At 51.7% G+C, this 16,700-nt stretch overlaps 5 protein-coding genes across 5 annotated transcripts; 3 read left to right on the top strand and 2 right to left on the bottom strand.

Annotated features, from left to right (window-relative positions):
* Window positions 1-2,359: 2,359 nt before the first annotated feature.
* BO72DRAFT_500101 (STE11 family mitogen-activated protein kinase kinase kinase) lies at window positions 2,360-5,267 on the top strand (the record flags this gene model as incomplete). Its single annotated transcript, XM_040948879.1, has 4 exons — window positions 2,360-2,541; window positions 2,601-2,674; window positions 2,743-2,894; window positions 2,946-5,267. 4 exons carry the CDS (start codon window positions 2,360-2,362, stop codon window positions 5,265-5,267), a joined length of 2,730 nt encoding a protein of 909 aa, XP_040797444.1.
* A 436-nt stretch (window positions 5,268-5,703) lies between these two features.
* BO72DRAFT_412710 (mitochondrial 54S ribosomal protein uL5m) lies at window positions 5,704-7,574 on the bottom strand. Its single transcript, XM_040942484.1, has 3 exons — window positions 7,102-7,574; window positions 6,260-6,949; window positions 5,704-6,108 (listed from the first exon to the last, which is right to left on the bottom strand). The coding sequence occupies exons 1-3, from the start codon at window positions 7,350-7,352 to the stop codon at window positions 5,985-5,987; spliced, it is 1,065 nt and encodes a 354-aa protein (XP_040797443.1). The 5' UTR covers window positions 7,353-7,574; the 3' UTR covers window positions 5,704-5,984.
* A 179-nt stretch (window positions 7,575-7,753) lies between these two features.
* On the top strand, window positions 7,754-11,002 carry BO72DRAFT_531104 (ubiquitin C-terminal hydrolase family protein). The gene is made up of 5 exons (XM_040950336.1): window positions 7,754-8,230; window positions 8,315-8,404; window positions 8,470-8,844; window positions 8,903-9,527; window positions 9,581-11,002. The coding sequence occupies exons 1-5, from the start codon at window positions 8,162-8,164 to the stop codon at window positions 10,714-10,716; spliced, it is 2,295 nt and encodes a 764-aa protein (XP_040797442.1). The 5' UTR covers window positions 7,754-8,161; the 3' UTR covers window positions 10,717-11,002.
* Window positions 11,003-11,187: 185 nt separating this feature from the next.
* On the top strand, window positions 11,188-14,492 carry BO72DRAFT_244276 (vacuolar protein sorting protein DigA). The gene is made up of 2 exons (XM_040939956.1): window positions 11,188-11,567; window positions 11,649-14,492. Exons 1-2 carry the CDS (start codon window positions 11,351-11,353, stop codon window positions 14,405-14,407), a joined length of 2,976 nt encoding a protein of 991 aa, XP_040797441.1. The 5' UTR covers window positions 11,188-11,350; the 3' UTR covers window positions 14,408-14,492.
* A 732-nt stretch (window positions 14,493-15,224) lies between these two features.
* On the bottom strand, window positions 15,225-15,898 carry BO72DRAFT_244270 (uncharacterized protein). The gene has a single exon (XM_040939955.1). It carries the CDS (start codon window positions 15,805-15,807, stop codon window positions 15,325-15,327), a length of 483 nt encoding a protein of 160 aa, XP_040797440.1. The 5' UTR covers window positions 15,808-15,898; the 3' UTR covers window positions 15,225-15,324.
* Window positions 15,899-16,700: the final 802 nt, after the last annotated feature.

Here is a 16,700-nt window from a genome sequence, read left to right as displayed (position 1 = left end):
GGGGAAAAGGAAAAGAACCGGAGTTGGTACAGTACAGCGGCCAGCCCATAGATCTATAAATTGTTCCACAACTCCCGGAGAAATGATGGTTTTGTTCCAAGCCTAGACGTGAAACACTTCGCTCTGATCTTCTGACGCTGACAGGATGCGCAGATATGTCAGACATGTCTGATTAACTACTCGGAAGGGATTTGGAGAGTGTTCTGAAATCCCACCTGCATTGTTACTCAGGGTGCATCATGATCCCGATATAGAAGCCTGTCCTAGGATGTCCCCCTTTTCGCCTGTTGAGGCCAGTCAGTGTGGGGTTTCTGGAAGAAGGCTAATACATCCCTTTACTACTTGTTATTGAGGCCGAAATGACTACATGTCAACACCTAGTTATATATATAGACATGTATACGAGGGTAGGGTGAACCTTAATGAAACGCAGGAGTTGCCGTTGAATAGGCTGCATTCATACAAGTAGATAGGCCACTCACTGTACTCCGTACTATATTACGGTCAATCGTGTCTGGGATGCCCCTTTCTTGTCAGCGACTTACTAGGTGATAGCTAGCTATCAGGGTTAGTACGAATCTGCTGTTCCTGCAAGATCCTTATGGTAACTTAACTGTGAAGCCATCCCCACCATAGCCAAAGCTTGGCGAGTCAGGACGTGGTAGGATCAACCTGAAGAACTGCCCCTTGAGTGATAGAAGGGGGGCGTTGTGAGCCTACTCGACCGTAAGACAGAATGACGTGCCGATGGCCAAGTTAGCTGGTGAAGTGGTTACAAGTTCCAACAATACCTGGCAAACCTCCGGGTTGAGCGAAGGGAGGGTTGGTGCCCGGTCCGATGTTCAATCTATTGTTACCCCCGCGGAATCGACCACAACCACAACCACAACCACAACCACAACCACAACCACAACCACAACCACAACAACAACAACAACTGCTTTCTGACCTCTGCTGGTGGCCAACAGGCAGTGGTCAACTTACAAGCATGAAGAATAATGAAAGGCAGAGGTTATGATTGGTTTGTTATGGGATTCCTTTTCTCTTCTTGTTTTTTTTTCTTTCCTTCGTTCTACACGAACCAAGTGTTTCCCTGCCGAGGACCATGGAACCTCCCCTAAGAATAGGCGGGTATGGGGCGCGGGCGCGGGCGCGGGCGATAAGGTGCGGGTTGGGAAGTTGAGGACGGACGGACGGGAGTGGAAGACCGAGAATCAGTTTAATCAGTTTAAACGACTTGAGGAACAGCGAGAGTTCATTGTTTCAGGTTTGGGCCCCTTGACAAATCACCCGCCGGCGGCGTGTTTGAGAATGATCCCGCAGTGGACAGTGGACAGTGGACAGTGAACGAACGACGAAGAGGAAGAGAAGACGCATGTCGGAAGGTGCCCATCGTCCCCGACCGATCGGCCTAAACAACCCGCTGTGCGCTCTCGCCCTCAGCCCAGATCCATTAAACCCATCCATGAATTCTCCCAGTCTCTACTCCGTATCTATGAAAACTTCCCCTCTCCTCCCCCTCAACACCAAAGGAGATAGATACCCAGAGACACAACCAGAGAGACACAGAGACAGAAAACTACCACAGGCGAGGTGGCTGTCTTGTTTTCAAACTTGTCTTGTCTGCCTATCTCGCCCCATCAAAGCCTCCTCCCCCCTCCCCTTTTCCATCTATTCCTTTCTCCGTCTTGTTCCCATTCCCACCCTCCCCTCCCAGCCGTTTCAGCCTTCGATCCAGCGGCTATAACTGCTGCCAATCTTCCACCCCCACGTCTAGCCTCGACGCTTGGACTGGTCCTTTGTTGGACCATTCTTTCTCTCCTTCTTCTTTTGACTGAACAGTGATTTGCCATCAAGAGCAAGAGAATCCTAGCCTGCAGGACATCTCACCTGGTGTGAGCGAGCGGAGAGCCCAAGTGAGCCTAGGCCGGGCAGATCACGAAGCCACTGCCTATAGTGCTAATCTGCTGCCAAACATCCCCCGTGCTCTTCGATCGGTTGAACTGTAAGTCCAGTACTCTAATTAGTATCTTCTCCTCCTCGACCGCTTGTCGCATCGTGCATCACTCCTCTATCGCCATCCCCCCCACCTCTGCGCTAACTCCGCTAACATGCACTATCACAACCAGATATCAAATTCGTACAATGCATTAGACCCCACACAAAATCTCAGTCGAGATCTCAACTCACAGTCGCCGTTTGGGAGATATCGTTCAGCTTGTACCCCGCGACCACACCCGACCTCTACGCTCAGGTTATCTATCGACCGTGGGCTCAGACCTATCTCCGAATCTCTGACCCGACAAAACAACATCGAAGCGATTTTGCCGTTCACCTGTGCTCGAGCAAAGTCGCCAACATGCTGGCAAAGGCCACATACAACCCGTTGGGCCTGCAATCCACGCAAACACCAACGACTTCTTATTACACTGGCTCGTTGCAGAAGGCTGGTGGTCATGGTGATCCCCAGGGTGGCATGTTGTTTACCAGTCCGACGGAGTCAGAATTTTCGGATCCGCCCGACGGCCTTGACGCTGTACGGTGAGTCGCTCATGTAAACGTGCCCGTTTCATGGTCGAGCAAACGCTCATTGGTACTAGGTCATGGGATGAGAAGCAGGTGGTTGCCTGGCTTCATAGCATAAATTGTGGGCAATATGAAGCTCTGTTCAAAGGTACATACACCTGCAGCAATCCACCCCTCATGGTATTATCCAGATTCTTGCAGACTAACAAGCCATAGCGAACAATGTTAACGGTAACAATTTAATCGAATGTGATCAAAAAATACTTCAAGAAATGGGCATCAAGAAAATCGGTGACCGCGTCCGCATCTTCGTCGCCATCAAGCAACTGAGGAATAAGTCAGTCCTCAACCGAAAGCAAAGAACGATGGTAAGTTTGACACTATGCTGTCTGACATCTCCCGTGCTGATCTGATTACAGAATCAATTGGCGGCGCTGGAATCCGTATCTTACACAGCTCCCTCATCCGGGACATCACGCCAATCCAATCAGCGACCAACAACGAGTACACGCCGCATGTCTCGAGCCGCTGAAAGTAGCTCTCATAGTTACTCCGCCGGCCGGTCATCGTCGCGACCCGGATCGCCTTTGCGTGCTCAACAGTATGTCGCAAGCAGTCCATTGGAAACCGGGCGGAAGGAGCAGGGTCCAGGGTACTTTAGCCATCCCTCATCTGCCGGGTCGATGACCAGCCGAAAGCCAAGCACTCCCAGCGAAAATGGTCACAACAATCGAAATGGCTCGCATTTGAGACAGAACCCTAGCCTCGATGGCTTGACGATGGGACAGTTGCCGACGAACTCGCCCGTCATCAGAGTGATATACACTGGTGGTCAGACCAAAGTGCTTGACATCAAACATTGCAAAACAGCAGATGAGATCATCCTGTGCGTTCTGAAGAAACTACAGCTTCCGGAGCATCAGTATCGCAATTATTGCTTCTATGTGATGGATGGCCTAGAACCTGATCCCTCCAACTGCAGAAGACTTGCGGACCATGAGCTCATGGAAATCTGCGAAAGCAGTCACAGGCCGGAGCGCGGCCGTCTTATTCTTCGCAAGATCCATGCTGGAGAACCAGATACGGATGAGCTCCGTCGGGCTTCTCAGTTCGCGGTAGATGAAAGTCAGGTTGCTCACATGAACGCCTTGAGCAGTTCGAATGTGCGCAACCAACTCAAAATTCAGCAGTTGACTGGTGAGTCTTGGCTTAACATCAGACAGCCGATGTCTCCTGTCTCGTCTCGACAGAATTTGACACCGAGTGAGCATGAAGTGCGGTCCGTCAACATGGAACGCCCTTCTCCTTCTGCTGCCAAGTTGCGGTCGTTCTTCGGTGCTCGACCTCCAAGTGAGATGATTATCCACGAGATTACATCGTACTTCCCAAGTCATCACCGGGAGGATATTGAGAAGACGATGCGTATGTCTGTCCGGAGGTCGCAGCGCTTGAGCCGTGCAGCAAGTCGCCTTAGTGTTGTCAGCAATACTAGCTATGCGTCTAGTCTGAGGGACGCGCCGCCAATGCCAAGCATAGCAGATACCTGGCTCAACGCCGGAGGAACACCGACCCGTGCATCGAGACCTCTCTCCGTGTCCAAATTCAGTCTCCCGTCAACGACCTACAGAGATTCCATCGCCTCCAGCTCCTTACAACCACTACAAGAAGAGTCGCCAATCGAGCCGAATCGCAAATCATATGTTTCGTTCGATAGTGGTTCTGATGATCCTACAACCTCCCGTCAGAGTCTTCTCGATGAGAATGCAAGTGTCGCTGCAACTGACGGCGGCTCGCTCAATGAACGATTGAGTATCCTTGTGGCTGAAGATGGGGAAGAGGAGGATGATGGTCTCAACGACTTCTTGGCAGGAAACAATTTCGCCCCGAAGAACTGGATGAAAGGTTCTTTGATTGGAGAGGGCTCTTTCGGCAGCGTGTTCCTCGCACTACACGCGATCACTGGAGAGCTCATGGCCGTCAAGCAAGTCGAGATTCCCTCTGCGACCAAGGGGACGGAGTTCGACAAGCGCAAGAACAGCATGGTCACCGCGCTTAAGCACGAGATTGAACTTCTGCAAGGAATGCACCATCCCAACATCGTGCAGTATTTGGGTACCGCTGCTGACGACCAGTATCTGAATATTTTCTTGGAATATGTGCCAGGAGGATCTATTGCCACCATGTTGAAGCAGTACAACACCTTCCAGGAACCTCTGATCAAGAATTTTGTTCGACAGATCTTGGCGGGGTTGTCATATCTCCACAGCTGTGACATCATTCATCGTGATATCAAGGGCGCCAACATCCTTGTAGATAACAAGGGAGGCATCAAAATCTCTGATTTTGGTATCTCGAAACGGGTGGAAGCATCGACTCTTCTTGGTGCTCGTGCCAGTGGCACCGGTGGGGGTCACCTGCACCGCCCCTCACTTCAGGGCAGTGTCTACTGGATGGCACCGGAAGTGGTTCGTCAGACGGCACACACGAAGAAGGCCGACATCTGGAGTCTGGGCTGTCTAGTGGTGGAGATGTTTATCGGGGCCCATCCCTTCCCCGACTGTAGTCAGTTGCAAGCCATCTTCGCTATTGGCAGCAATAAAGCCCGACCGCCGGCCCCTGAGCATGCCAGCCCGGAGGCCGTGGATTTCCTGGACCAGACATTCCAAGTCGACTACGAACAGAGGCCGTCAGCGGACGAATTACTGACCTGCCCTTTCTTGAAGACTCCTCTTGCCGGATAGTGTCCTGTCGGTCCTATGGACGACGGCTCCTTTGCTCTTCGGATTTTTCTTTCCTATATTGTTATTGGTTGGCTTTGATATTTCAATACCCCTTTGTTTTGCGTGGCCATCGTCTACTTGTTTAGTTCCATGGTTGGGTTTATTGCACTCTCTTTGACTTCTGGTGTTTGCATTTGCATCTTGCTTGTGGCCCACTCGGCCAGGACGAGCATGTTAACGACCGTCGATTCTCTGGACACGGCAAAAGTGATCTACATGGCGTGTACAAAAGCATTCGGCATGTTCTACCGAGGAATAGGTTCCTACTGGTTCCTTGTAATTAATGTCATGGCCTCTTGGAATGTGAGGAAGTCTAGTCAATTTGCGCCGGAGAGAAAGCACCTTACGAAAGGGTAATCCCGCATTGAAAAAGTAGACTATGTTTTACTTTGTGTGTGGAATACAACAAACATCGGCTTGCAGAGGGTAAAGTACACACAATCAAGGCACAATCGAAAGCGATAGCGTATTTTACATAAAGAATCTAACAACACCAGAGACATACCCTCCATGTTACATGTTCAATGCCAGCCAGAAACAACCAAAATGGGGAAAAGTACCAAGACCAAAAAGAATCCACTCTACAAAGTAACAACCTTGGAATCGCGATCATCTCGCCGCGCCTTGAATGAGTGAGCGAGGATGAAGCGCACTTCTATCTACTGGGACGCCGACATTTCAATGAATAATCTTGCCATAGAAGGGGATACCGAGAGCGCTAAGCAAAAGGCGGGCATCCTTGTCGGTTCTGGCGGAGGTGTGGATGGTGATGTGGCAACCGGGGATCATCTTGGGAGGGTACCTGGTGTTTCGAGATGTGTTAGCTAGCTTAGTCACCACGCACACGCACGTCATAAGCTTCAATGATTGCTGGGAAGGCTACTGAAAGGTGAGGGGGGCGGGGGGAGGGGGGAAGGGGACGCTGCTTTTGGAACAAAGGCAAAGACACGTACATATCATAGTTGATCTCGATCTCCGGGAACAGAGCGACATGCTCGGGGTCGAGACCGAAGGTGATGTTGCCGCTGCTGTCACCGCTGCTGCCCTTGACACCCTGCCAGTCTTTGATGCGGGGCAGGACGATGTCGACCAGCTTGCCGAAGAAGTGCATCATGTTCTCGCCGTACAGGTCGGCCGTGCAGGCGACGGTGTCGCGGCCGGGGATGATCCCCCACTTCTGGACGCTGGTCCGGGACTTGAAGGTCTGCACGCGCACGTTGGAGATGGCCTGCACGGCGATACCGGCGGCGTGCAGCCAGGACGAGTTCTCCGTCGCCATGTTGACGTAGCTGTGGATGGTGATGCGCTCGAGGCGCGGGATGTTGTTAAAGTCGATGGGCTTGCGGAGCAGGCGCAGCACGTCCCCACCGCGGGGGCCCCGGAGGCTGCGGTTCTTGTGGTAGGGCGAGCTGTCGTCCCAGCTGCGGAGACGGGGCGCCTTGACGGGCGGCTTGAAGCCCGGCGGGTTGTGGACATAGAGGAGGGTGAGGATGTCCGAGGCGACGGTCGATTGCCAGGTCTGCTCGACTCGGGGAAGGGAGAATGGGCCGGGCACGTACAGTCGGGAGGAAGGGTCGGAGGGCGGAGGCGGCTGGTGAGGGTGGAGCGGACCACGGTAGTATTTGGGGGACCGGAATTGGTAACTGGTGAAGTGGGCAATTGGATTAGCATTATGGTTATGGTATCGTGAAGACAAATGAGGAGAACAGGCAAGAAAAGGCACTGGGAGCAACGAATCGTGTGGTCCGCAAGGAATAGTGATGGAGGAAGAGGCGCGGACAAGGGAGAGACCTACCGACTCCGGGGTAGTTTGGTCTTGCGACCTCTGGCTCTGGCGATGGGATCATAAGATTGCACCAGTTCGCTGGGTGCATTTGTGGAGGCGAGGTCGGTGGATTCCAGCTCGCTCAGTTCGGCGGAGGGAGATCTCGACGATGCTTGGTCGGAGACATTGCGGCGCCAGCACAAGGTCTGAGGACGAGCAGAAGGCGCCAACGCCCGTGGCAATGACCTTGCCAAGTATCTGGAGGACTCACTGGCAGCCATTGTGAACTCCTACTCCTTGGAGGGGGGGGATGGTGGTTGTAGGCTGAGATTGGAGTCGAGACTGAGATCTCCAAAAATTGTTTTTCCCGCACCGGAGATGCATCGACGACTCTTTCGGGGGTGATTGATCAGGTGACATTGGTTCCTGCTGGGTTGCCTGAACACCTTAGAGACCAGGCTGCGAGATCAGTTCTCCACTTGTGTGATCAGTGATCACGGCTCGCCTTTCAACCCCGCCTACTTCACTGGCTTATCGCAACCTAGTTGGTGAAACTGGCCACCGGAGATCTCTCTTTCGCTGTCGATCGTGTGCTACGAGTACTTGCTCATAGTATGGTCTTCTGACAGGCATCTCCTTCCTTCCCTTTCCTTGTCTATGGTCACTTTTGCCTCACTCACTCTTCACTTACTGTCTTGTTCATCTTTCATGTTATGGTGGTGGCGCATGTGATGTCACTGGCTTTCCTTTCAGCTGGTGCGTAAGAGTTACGAGGTAACTGGCTACCCGATTTGTCTTTTTACTCAGTATTGGCTTAACAATGAATGAATTAAAGAGGAACGCTCACGGATCGGAACAATAAAAGGTCATCGTCGCCTAACCTGTCCCATCTGTCCCTTCTGATTTGTTTTATGACTCAATCAGGCGCTATCTTTGCATGCTCGATCGGAACCCTGGAGCCTGAGCAAGGATCAATATAGATCCCCTCCCCCCCCCACCACATGTCGTCGGTTCCTCGTCGACTCCGCAATTTGCACGCTGCTTGCGCACTTCTTCCCCCCATCTAGCTAGGATTCATGCACCGTCGAAGATGAGTGGTATACACAAATTTCTCACGAGGCGTGAGCGAAATAAAGATGGAAAGTCTGGTAAAGACGAGGTAGGCCCAATTCTTGAAAAAAAGCTTCGTCAGCTCATTTTACCTTCTGTCGCAATTTGAAGCTAACGCTGTTTGCGACTCTAGACGTCGAATGTCCTGTCTCGTCCTCATTTCCGGGGTCTTTTCTCATCAGACAAACTCCCAACCACAGACTCAAATGAAGAACAAAAGAAGGTGACCACAGAAAATCCTGTCGCGCATCTGTTCCTGTTGAATACCTCGAGTTGACAGCCAAGTAGGTCAAGATTCTCGAGCAACGTGTCGCGCGACTCGGCATCACCGGCCTAAAGGAGGAACATTTCGTATATGCGATCCAGTCGGAGCATGCGCAAGGCGATGTGGACAGGGCTTTTGAGTTGCTTCTGCTCTTGGAGGATTCGATTGAGGGAATAATCAGAGGCTACACGCCAAGCACCAAACTTCGTGGCGCAGTGAATCGCGAAGGCGTTACTTGCTACCTGGACGCTCTACTCTTTGCGATGTTCGCCCGGCTGGATTGCTTCGAAGCTATTCTTTACAAATCTTTCAACGATGAGGCTCGTCGGAAACTTTCTATCTTATTGAGGCTCTGGGTCAACATGCTGCGGTCTGGAAAGCTTATCACCACCGATCTTGTAGGCAATCCTGTCTCCACACTATCTTTCGTTTCCCGCTGATTGGCGTGCTCCGCAGACAAAACACCTGCAAGATGCACTCGCTGAATGCGGCTGGCAAGATGCAGCGCGACTACGACAACAGGACACGTCCGAGGCATTCACGTTCATCACGGAAAAACTAGAGCTTCCACTCCTGACACTTAAGATGGACATCTACCATACAGGAAAGGAGGATGTGAGTGGTGATCACAAGTTCATCAATGAAAGATTGCTAGAGGTCGCAATTCCCGAACCTGTTGATGGGGAGACAGTCACTTTGGAAGATTGCTTGGAGTCTTACTTCAACAACCGGATCGAGGTCAAGCGGTACTTGGAACGGCGCCACACGCTAGGCTCAACAAAATCTCTGGATTCCCTCTCCAAAGGCTGCACGACCCACGTCGAAGAGGTTGGCACGCCGCTGTCGCCCTCTTCCAGTCAGCCTCCTTCACCCCGTTGGGATGAAACTCCACCAGTGAACTCGTTGACGGAAGTAATCGAATCCGACCCCCCTCCCTACCGTCGCAATAGCATCCTCCAAGAGCGTTTCATACCAGACACGGACCATGAGAACGAGAAGGACAGCGTGCTTACATCTCAACGGAGGGGTTCCTATCGCAAAGAAGTGATGATGCCTGCATGGCAATTTTTCAGCCTGATACGTATGAGTTGTCAGTCCTACAGCACAGCAAGGAATGCGCTAACGATGGTACAGCGTGGTATACAGACAACACACCTACCAGTGATGCCCAAGTCGCCGCACATTTCTCTTCTAAGCGTCCAATTCTAGGCATGTGCCTGAAACGCTATTCTATGCTACCCAACGGCAAAGCAGTCCGACTCAACACATTTGTTGATATTCCGACTGAGATTGGACTCCCCCATTTCATCAAGGATGACAACATGAATGAGGAAGGCCCGATCTATGGAAATTTCAAGCTCTCACTGCAGGCGATGGTGTGCCACCGTGGAACTTCAGTGGATTCAGGACATTACATATCCATCGTCAGGGGGACCAGTGCTGGAGCACCTCCAGCCAGCTCTCACGGATCCGAGGATGACACTTTCTCGGACACACCGAAGTACTGGATGCGCTTTGATGACTTAGCAAGCGAGCGAGTCACTTTGATCGACATTGAGCAGGCACTGAAAACCGAGTCGCCTTACCTCTTGTTCTACCAGATCTTACCTATCCATGAAGATGCAGCCGCAGTTAACCTAGGCTACAAGCCGCCATCGTCTGAAACGTCCAGGGACTCACGTGAGCTAGATGCGGGTAGCATGCCTAGGAAGTTACAGACACTGGCGCTGGATGATACAGCTATCGATGGGATGGAGGGGCATAGATCCAGTCGGCCAAGTTTTGAGATCACCAGCCCAGATGGAGCAGACCCCACACCCGTGGATCACAATGGCAGAAAGCAAAGCGTGACATTCTCTGAAGCCTTCGAGCCTAGCCTCCAAATGCAGTCTGTTCCATCAACCTCGCCTATGCTGACACCGAGAGACGACGAAGGCAGGAATTCTTTCTCGTTTTCCCGACGAAGTTCCAGAGCAACAAGGAGCAATCCTGGAAGTCGTACCGGGAGCCAAGCCAGTGAGAACAGAATTAGCTTCAGCTTCTCGCGGTTTGCTGGTCGACTAAGCCGGGATAAGTTTGCCGAGGGGGAAGATGAAGAGTTGACGGAGAACGAGCTTGCTCCGAACGACCGCCTACCACCGCCCAGTATGGAGCGCAAGGACAGAAGCCCGAGGCGGACTCGGGATTCCGATCGATATCGGGACAAGCTCAAAGACAAGTCTCGCGAAAAGATTGGACGGAAACTGGACCGGGAGTGTACAGTCATGTGATTATGAATCGGTTTGTAATTGATGCATAGTTGATGCACTTCAGCCTTGTTGCATTTTTCACCACGGTCTTTGCTCTTGTTGTACACCAAGTTCTCTGGTTTCGAAGGTTGCATGGTCGGCAAGGTAGGAGGACATTAATATTTAGTGATGATGCATGATTTACGCGTTATGAGGAAGTCTCTGGTGTTTGGACAAGTGTTGGTGTTAGATTAGACAGCGTACCCAAGCCACCGAAGAATGGTGATAGCCATCGAGCCTCTATAGCATATGGCGAGGCAAGCTAATGTCATTGTGATACATATGTATTCAAGATTGTGATTTAGACTTTGTATACGGAGTAGTAAAATAGTGCTGGTGTACACTAAGTTGATGCCTGCGCATGCCTGAGGTACGAAGGCATGCATACTGCATATACATGGGACATGCCAAGGCATCCACCGCCCGACGGACGGAGCTTCCCCCCATTTTGCGATCCTCCACTCCATTCGTCGTCATTGTTAAACTTACTACTGACTTATAACTATCAGCCAGCCACTCTCGGGTGACAGATACAACACTGTCTTCCCAACCTGACTTAGGCCCTTCAATTGTGGCACCGGTATGATATAAGTGAATATATCACTATTGGCGCATCATGGCGCTGGAGACGTCTGGCGGCTATGTGGCTCCCAGCAACCTCGCGGAACCTGGGGATTCCGCACTCTCCATGTTCGATGTCCGACATGTTCAGCTTCAGTTCCCTCTTGCAGCGGACTTTGTAGCCGCACAGGTAGCCAACAATGTGCTCATTCTAGCGTTATCAACTGGTCGTATTCTCCGTATCGACTTGGATACTCCCGAGGACATCGATGGTCAGTTCATTTCACCGCCGGAATAAGCCCACCGCTCCGCATCTTCTCACGTCGCAATGCTAATTGAGCTTCCTGAATTAGACATCGACCTTCCTAAGAAATCCTCGGAAACTGGAGTAATTCGGCGAATGTTCCTTGATCCCTCCGCCTCTCATCTCATCATCACAACTACCCTGGGCGAGAACTATTACCTCCACACCCAATCGCGACAACCTAGACCTTTGTCGCGACTGAAAGGTGTCTCGATTGAGAGTGTCGCCTGGAATCCAGCGCATCCTACAGCGTCGACAAGAGAAATTCTACTGGGTACTACGGATGGACAGATCTGGGAAGCTTACATTGAGCCGTCGAGCGAGTTCTACCGGCGCGAAGAGAGATATGCACATGTCGTCTTCAAGGCCTTGGAGGGCTCGCCTGTGACGGGACTGTGGGCAGAGTCAATCCCAACAAGGCCGGAGCTGAGACGGGTGCTTATAGCAACTCATGGCAAGTTGCTAAGCTTCCTGGGGCGCACCGGGAGATACGGACGGGAGGGGGGTGGGCCTATTTACGCCGATCTATTCCAACGCGAATCGCCTGTTACTCTCGAGATTCAGAAGCCCTCCGGTGCCGCACCGTCAATGCTGGCAGTCTCCCCAATTCTTGCGGATGCACAGACGACGGGAGGTGTGGCCGACAAAGAATTTGCATGGCTCAGTTCTCAGGGGGTGTTCCACGGACAACTCCCATATGCGCCTGAAAAGCTCAGCAAGCCGCTTGAAAGCGCAAGCATGCTTCCACGGTCCGTGTTCCCGGCTAGTGAATCTGCGCGCGGCGGTAAGAAGCTCATTCAGGATCCCATTACCGCCGTGACATTGTCCCAGTGGCACATCTTTGCCCTAGTCGAAGGCCGGATTGTCGCTGTAAATCGAATGAGCGAGGAGATCGTTTTTGACGAGGCCGTGTTGGAACCAGGGCAAAGTGCTTTGGGCCTCCTGACGGACGCGACGCAACATACCTACTGGCTGTTCACTAGCCGCGAGATCTACGAAATTGCCGTGGAGAACGAGGATAGGGATGTATGGAAGGTCTACCTGCAGAAACAAATGTTTGATCAAGCTCTGCAGTACGCCCGTACCAGTGCCCAGAAAGATGCCGTCTCCACGGCTTCCGGTGATTTCCTTGCGGAGAAAGGCCGATATCTTGAGGCGGCCACCGTATGGGGCAGAAGCAGCAAAGGATTCGAAGAGGTCTGCTTGACGTTGATCAACCGTGGAGAGCATGATGCGTTACGCAAATATTTATTGTCTCAACTGTCAACGTACAAGAAATCCTCTTCCATGCAGCGCATCATGGTCGCAAGCTGGCTGGTTGAGGTCTTTATGACTAAGTTGAACTCCCTCGATGACAACATTGCTACCCGAGCAGAGCTTGCCGAGGGCACCAGCACCGAGGAAGTGAAGGATGAGCTTGGCACTGTCAGAGCTGAGTTCCAGGACTTTGTCAATCGGTACCGGTCTGATCTTGACAAGAAGACTGCGTACGATATCATCAGCAGCCACGGTCGTGAGGAGGAGCTACTCTTCTTCGCCACCGCGGCCAATGACTACAATTATGTTCTTTCCTACTGGATACTGCGGGAGAAATGGACGGAGGCACTCAATGTTTTGCAACGACAAAGTGACCCGGACGTGTTTTACAAGTACAGCAGTGTCCTGATGACCCACGCTGCTGCTGGACTGGTCGATATCTTGATGCGACAGACCAACCTAGAGCCCGAGAGACTGATACCTGCTCTACTTAACTATAACAAGACGGTGAATGTCCCATTGGGGCAGAACCAGGCCGTGCGATACCTCAACTTCATCATTGTCAACCATCCGAACCCCTCCGCCGCCGTCCACAATACCCTGATATCAATCCATGCGTCCAGCGCCTCGACCTCTGAGGCGGGGCTTCTCACCTATTTGCAATCACAGCAATCCTCGCCCCCACCGTATGATGCCGACTTTGCTCTGCGTCTCTGCATTCAACACCAGCGCGTCCAATCATGCGTTCACATCTACAGCGCTATGGGACAATATCTTCAAGCTGTGGAGCTGGCTTTACAGCATGACGATATTGAACTCGCAGCAATTGTGGCCGACCGTCCGGAAGGGAACGAGAAGCTCCGAAAGAAGCTCTGGCTCCTTGTCGCGGAGAAGACAATCCGGCAGCCCGGGAAGGGTATCAAGGATGCCATCGAATTCCTCCGCCGATGCGAGCTGCTTCGCATTGAAGACCTCATTCCGTTCTTCCCGGACTTTGTCGTTATCGACGACTTCAAAGACGAGATCTGCAGTGCGCTGGAGGAATACTCTCGGCACATCGACGCTCTCCGGCAAGAGATGGACAACTCGGCACACACGGCCCGCCAGATCCGCACGGAAATTGCGGCACTTGACACGCGCTACGCTATTGTGGAGCCGGGAGAGAAGTGCTGGCTCTGCTCTTTACCTGTGCTCAGTCGACAATTCTTTGTGTTTCCCTGTCAGCACGCGTTCCACAGCGACTGCTTGGGCAAGGAGGTGCTCGAGGGCGCAGGGGGCAAGAAGAAGTATATCCGGGACTTGCAGGCGCAGCTCAGCAAAGGGTCTCTCAATGCGGCGCGGCGGGCGGAAGTGGTGCGTGAGCTTGATGGGCTGATTGCAGAAGCATGGTATGTTCTTGCCCCTAGGGCTTCAGAAGTGTCACTAATCAGAATGTCAGTATCCTTTGCGGTGACCATGCGATCAAGCAGATTGATCGGCCGTTCATTGAGAGCTCGGAGGGCGTGGATGATTGGGCGCTGTAGTCGCATTGAGTCGGGTAAGATCTGGTGATTTAAGCTTGAGTGTGTTGTGTAACGAGCGCGCATGATGGGAGCACTGCGTTATGAGCGTGAAGCAATTTATCTTGATTGTTCTTTGATTCTATTTCCCAGCAAGTTGGATGGATATATATATACTGCTTGCTTGGGATCATGACTAGGCTGCTGCCGCTGCTACGGAAATGACAGCCCATGAGCTAGCTACTTCAACTGCTTCAGATCCTATCTTCACGCCCACTAATTCCTCGAACGTTATTGTACATGTAAGATCATAGCGCCGTCCAACTGATTCACACCATAGCCCCCCTCCCCCTTGAGTGCACACCCACAAAGAAAAGTCCTCGATCTCCTTACCAGACCACCGATCAGGTCATGTTATTACTCAAACCCACAGACCGGCCTTGGAGTCTATACACTGCAGCTCGCAGGGCAGCATACACGTACAGCTCCACAATCAGATCCATCCCACAGCCGATCTGCGATCGACTTACAGCTTCAGAACGCAAGCCGGTATGAACTCAAAGCATGTACTACACACACACACACACACACACAGAGAGAGAGAGAGAGAGAGAGAATACCTTTGTCGCACAAACTTTAACAAAATGGATGCACCCCAAGACAGGTATACAGAAAGCCGGGAATAGGACTAAGTAGACTCTCCTTGTTCGCGGCACCCCCCCTCACATATGGCTCATAGAATCCCGAAGCCTGTTGACGTGAGGACATATCTGCATGTGTGAGATCGGAATGCTGCACAAGGTTTTCGAGTGCTGCGATCTGGGATGTGAGATTGGAAGAATGGAGGACATCGAAGCTATCCACGTACTGTGAACAGTACAGTTGTTATAGTAGGTGCAGTACATGAATGATCTAAAGCGAGACGCGAACTCAATGTTGACCTACTGTTTGTAGTTACCAAGTCATCTACTAGGATTGGACTGTGGCACTGGGTGTATACCTTAATACAGCACTATCAGTGTACAAATATATGGCGCAAATAACTACTAGGTAAACAACTCCAGCTCCAGCTACAGCAATGCAGATCCATCGAGAACCTCCGTAGTACCCACGGCGTACAGCGTACGGTACTTTCCCACCCGCCGAGTCCGTGCACAAGGACAACAATGGAACAATCAGCAGGCTAACAAAGCAAACGCAAACGCTCGCTGTTTTCCAAAAGGGGGTGGGGCGCGAGGTTTTGCTATACTTTTGGTCTGGTTGTGTGTGTGTGTGTGTGTGTGTGTGTGGCGTGCAAGGCCTGCGCACAGCAGCAGCAAACAACAGGCCAGATGTGCAGGTTGTTGGGGGCTGCTGCTGCATCGAAGCGCTGGACTTGCGTCTCCCCCTCCCCCTCCCCCTTGATTTGGAAGTTTTTGTTGGTGAAAAAGGGTTTGGGGATGTGTGTTTCATATAGATGGGGATGGGAATTGGGATGGAGAAGGGCTAGACTCTGGACGTTTGGTGTTTTGGGCTAGGGTGGTACAAATGGGTGGTGTGTGCTGATGTATATTTAGATGTTCGATATTGATATCGTTACCTACAGATCTGTATCTGGTTTAGTTTACTTTAGAGGGAGAGCGGGTAATCTTGCTGCCTGACGATGGTGGCTGCCACCTGTGGTTTGTTGGATATGCCGGTCAATTCCGGAAACAAACATTGACAATAGAAGACTGGGGAAACAGAGGTCCGTTTGAATCAATCAACCATTGATAAACTTGATCGAATGCAATGGCCTTGAACGAAGTTTGTAGATCAAACACACACAAGTCGAATCCTGCATCACAGCCAACATCAACCAAGAAAACAAAAACCGTTTGACATCGCCCCTCGCGCCCTCTGGCCAATTGAAGCGCTCAATTGCAAAGTGGACAGGCAGGCAGGCAGGCAGGTAGTCTTATGTGTTAGACATTTGATGCACCACCACTGCATCTCCTGGACTGAACTGAACTGTTTGTCTTTGTTGAAGTACTGGGGATTTCCCCCCAATCCCGCCTTGCATAGGTTTGAAGCCGAAGGGATGGGACTGTGCTCTCTCTCTCTCTCTCTTTTCCCCCTTGGAGTCGGGTCGGTCTTCTTCATCCGAGTGTTTCTTCATGTTTCTCTCCCTCTCTTTGCCCCTCCCTCCCTTTGCTGGTGCATTGTGCATTGTGCATTGGAGTTTCGTCATCGGGCTTGGTTAACTACCTTTACAGTTCTTACATTGTACAGTACATTTAGAAGTGGGTGAGGTGGGGGGAGGAGGGGGCAAGGGAGACACTGCTCCTGCTGCTCCTGCTGCTGCTGCTGCTATGTTACATATAACA

The sequence above is a fragment of the Aspergillus fijiensis genome (genome assembly GCF_003184825.1).
Source record: "Aspergillus fijiensis CBS 313.89 unplaced genomic scaffold BO72scaffold_60, whole genome shotgun sequence".
NCBI lineage: Eukaryota > Fungi > Ascomycota > Eurotiomycetes > Eurotiales > Aspergillaceae > Aspergillus > Aspergillus fijiensis.
This window is presented reverse-complemented; position numbering and strand designations above follow the sequence as displayed.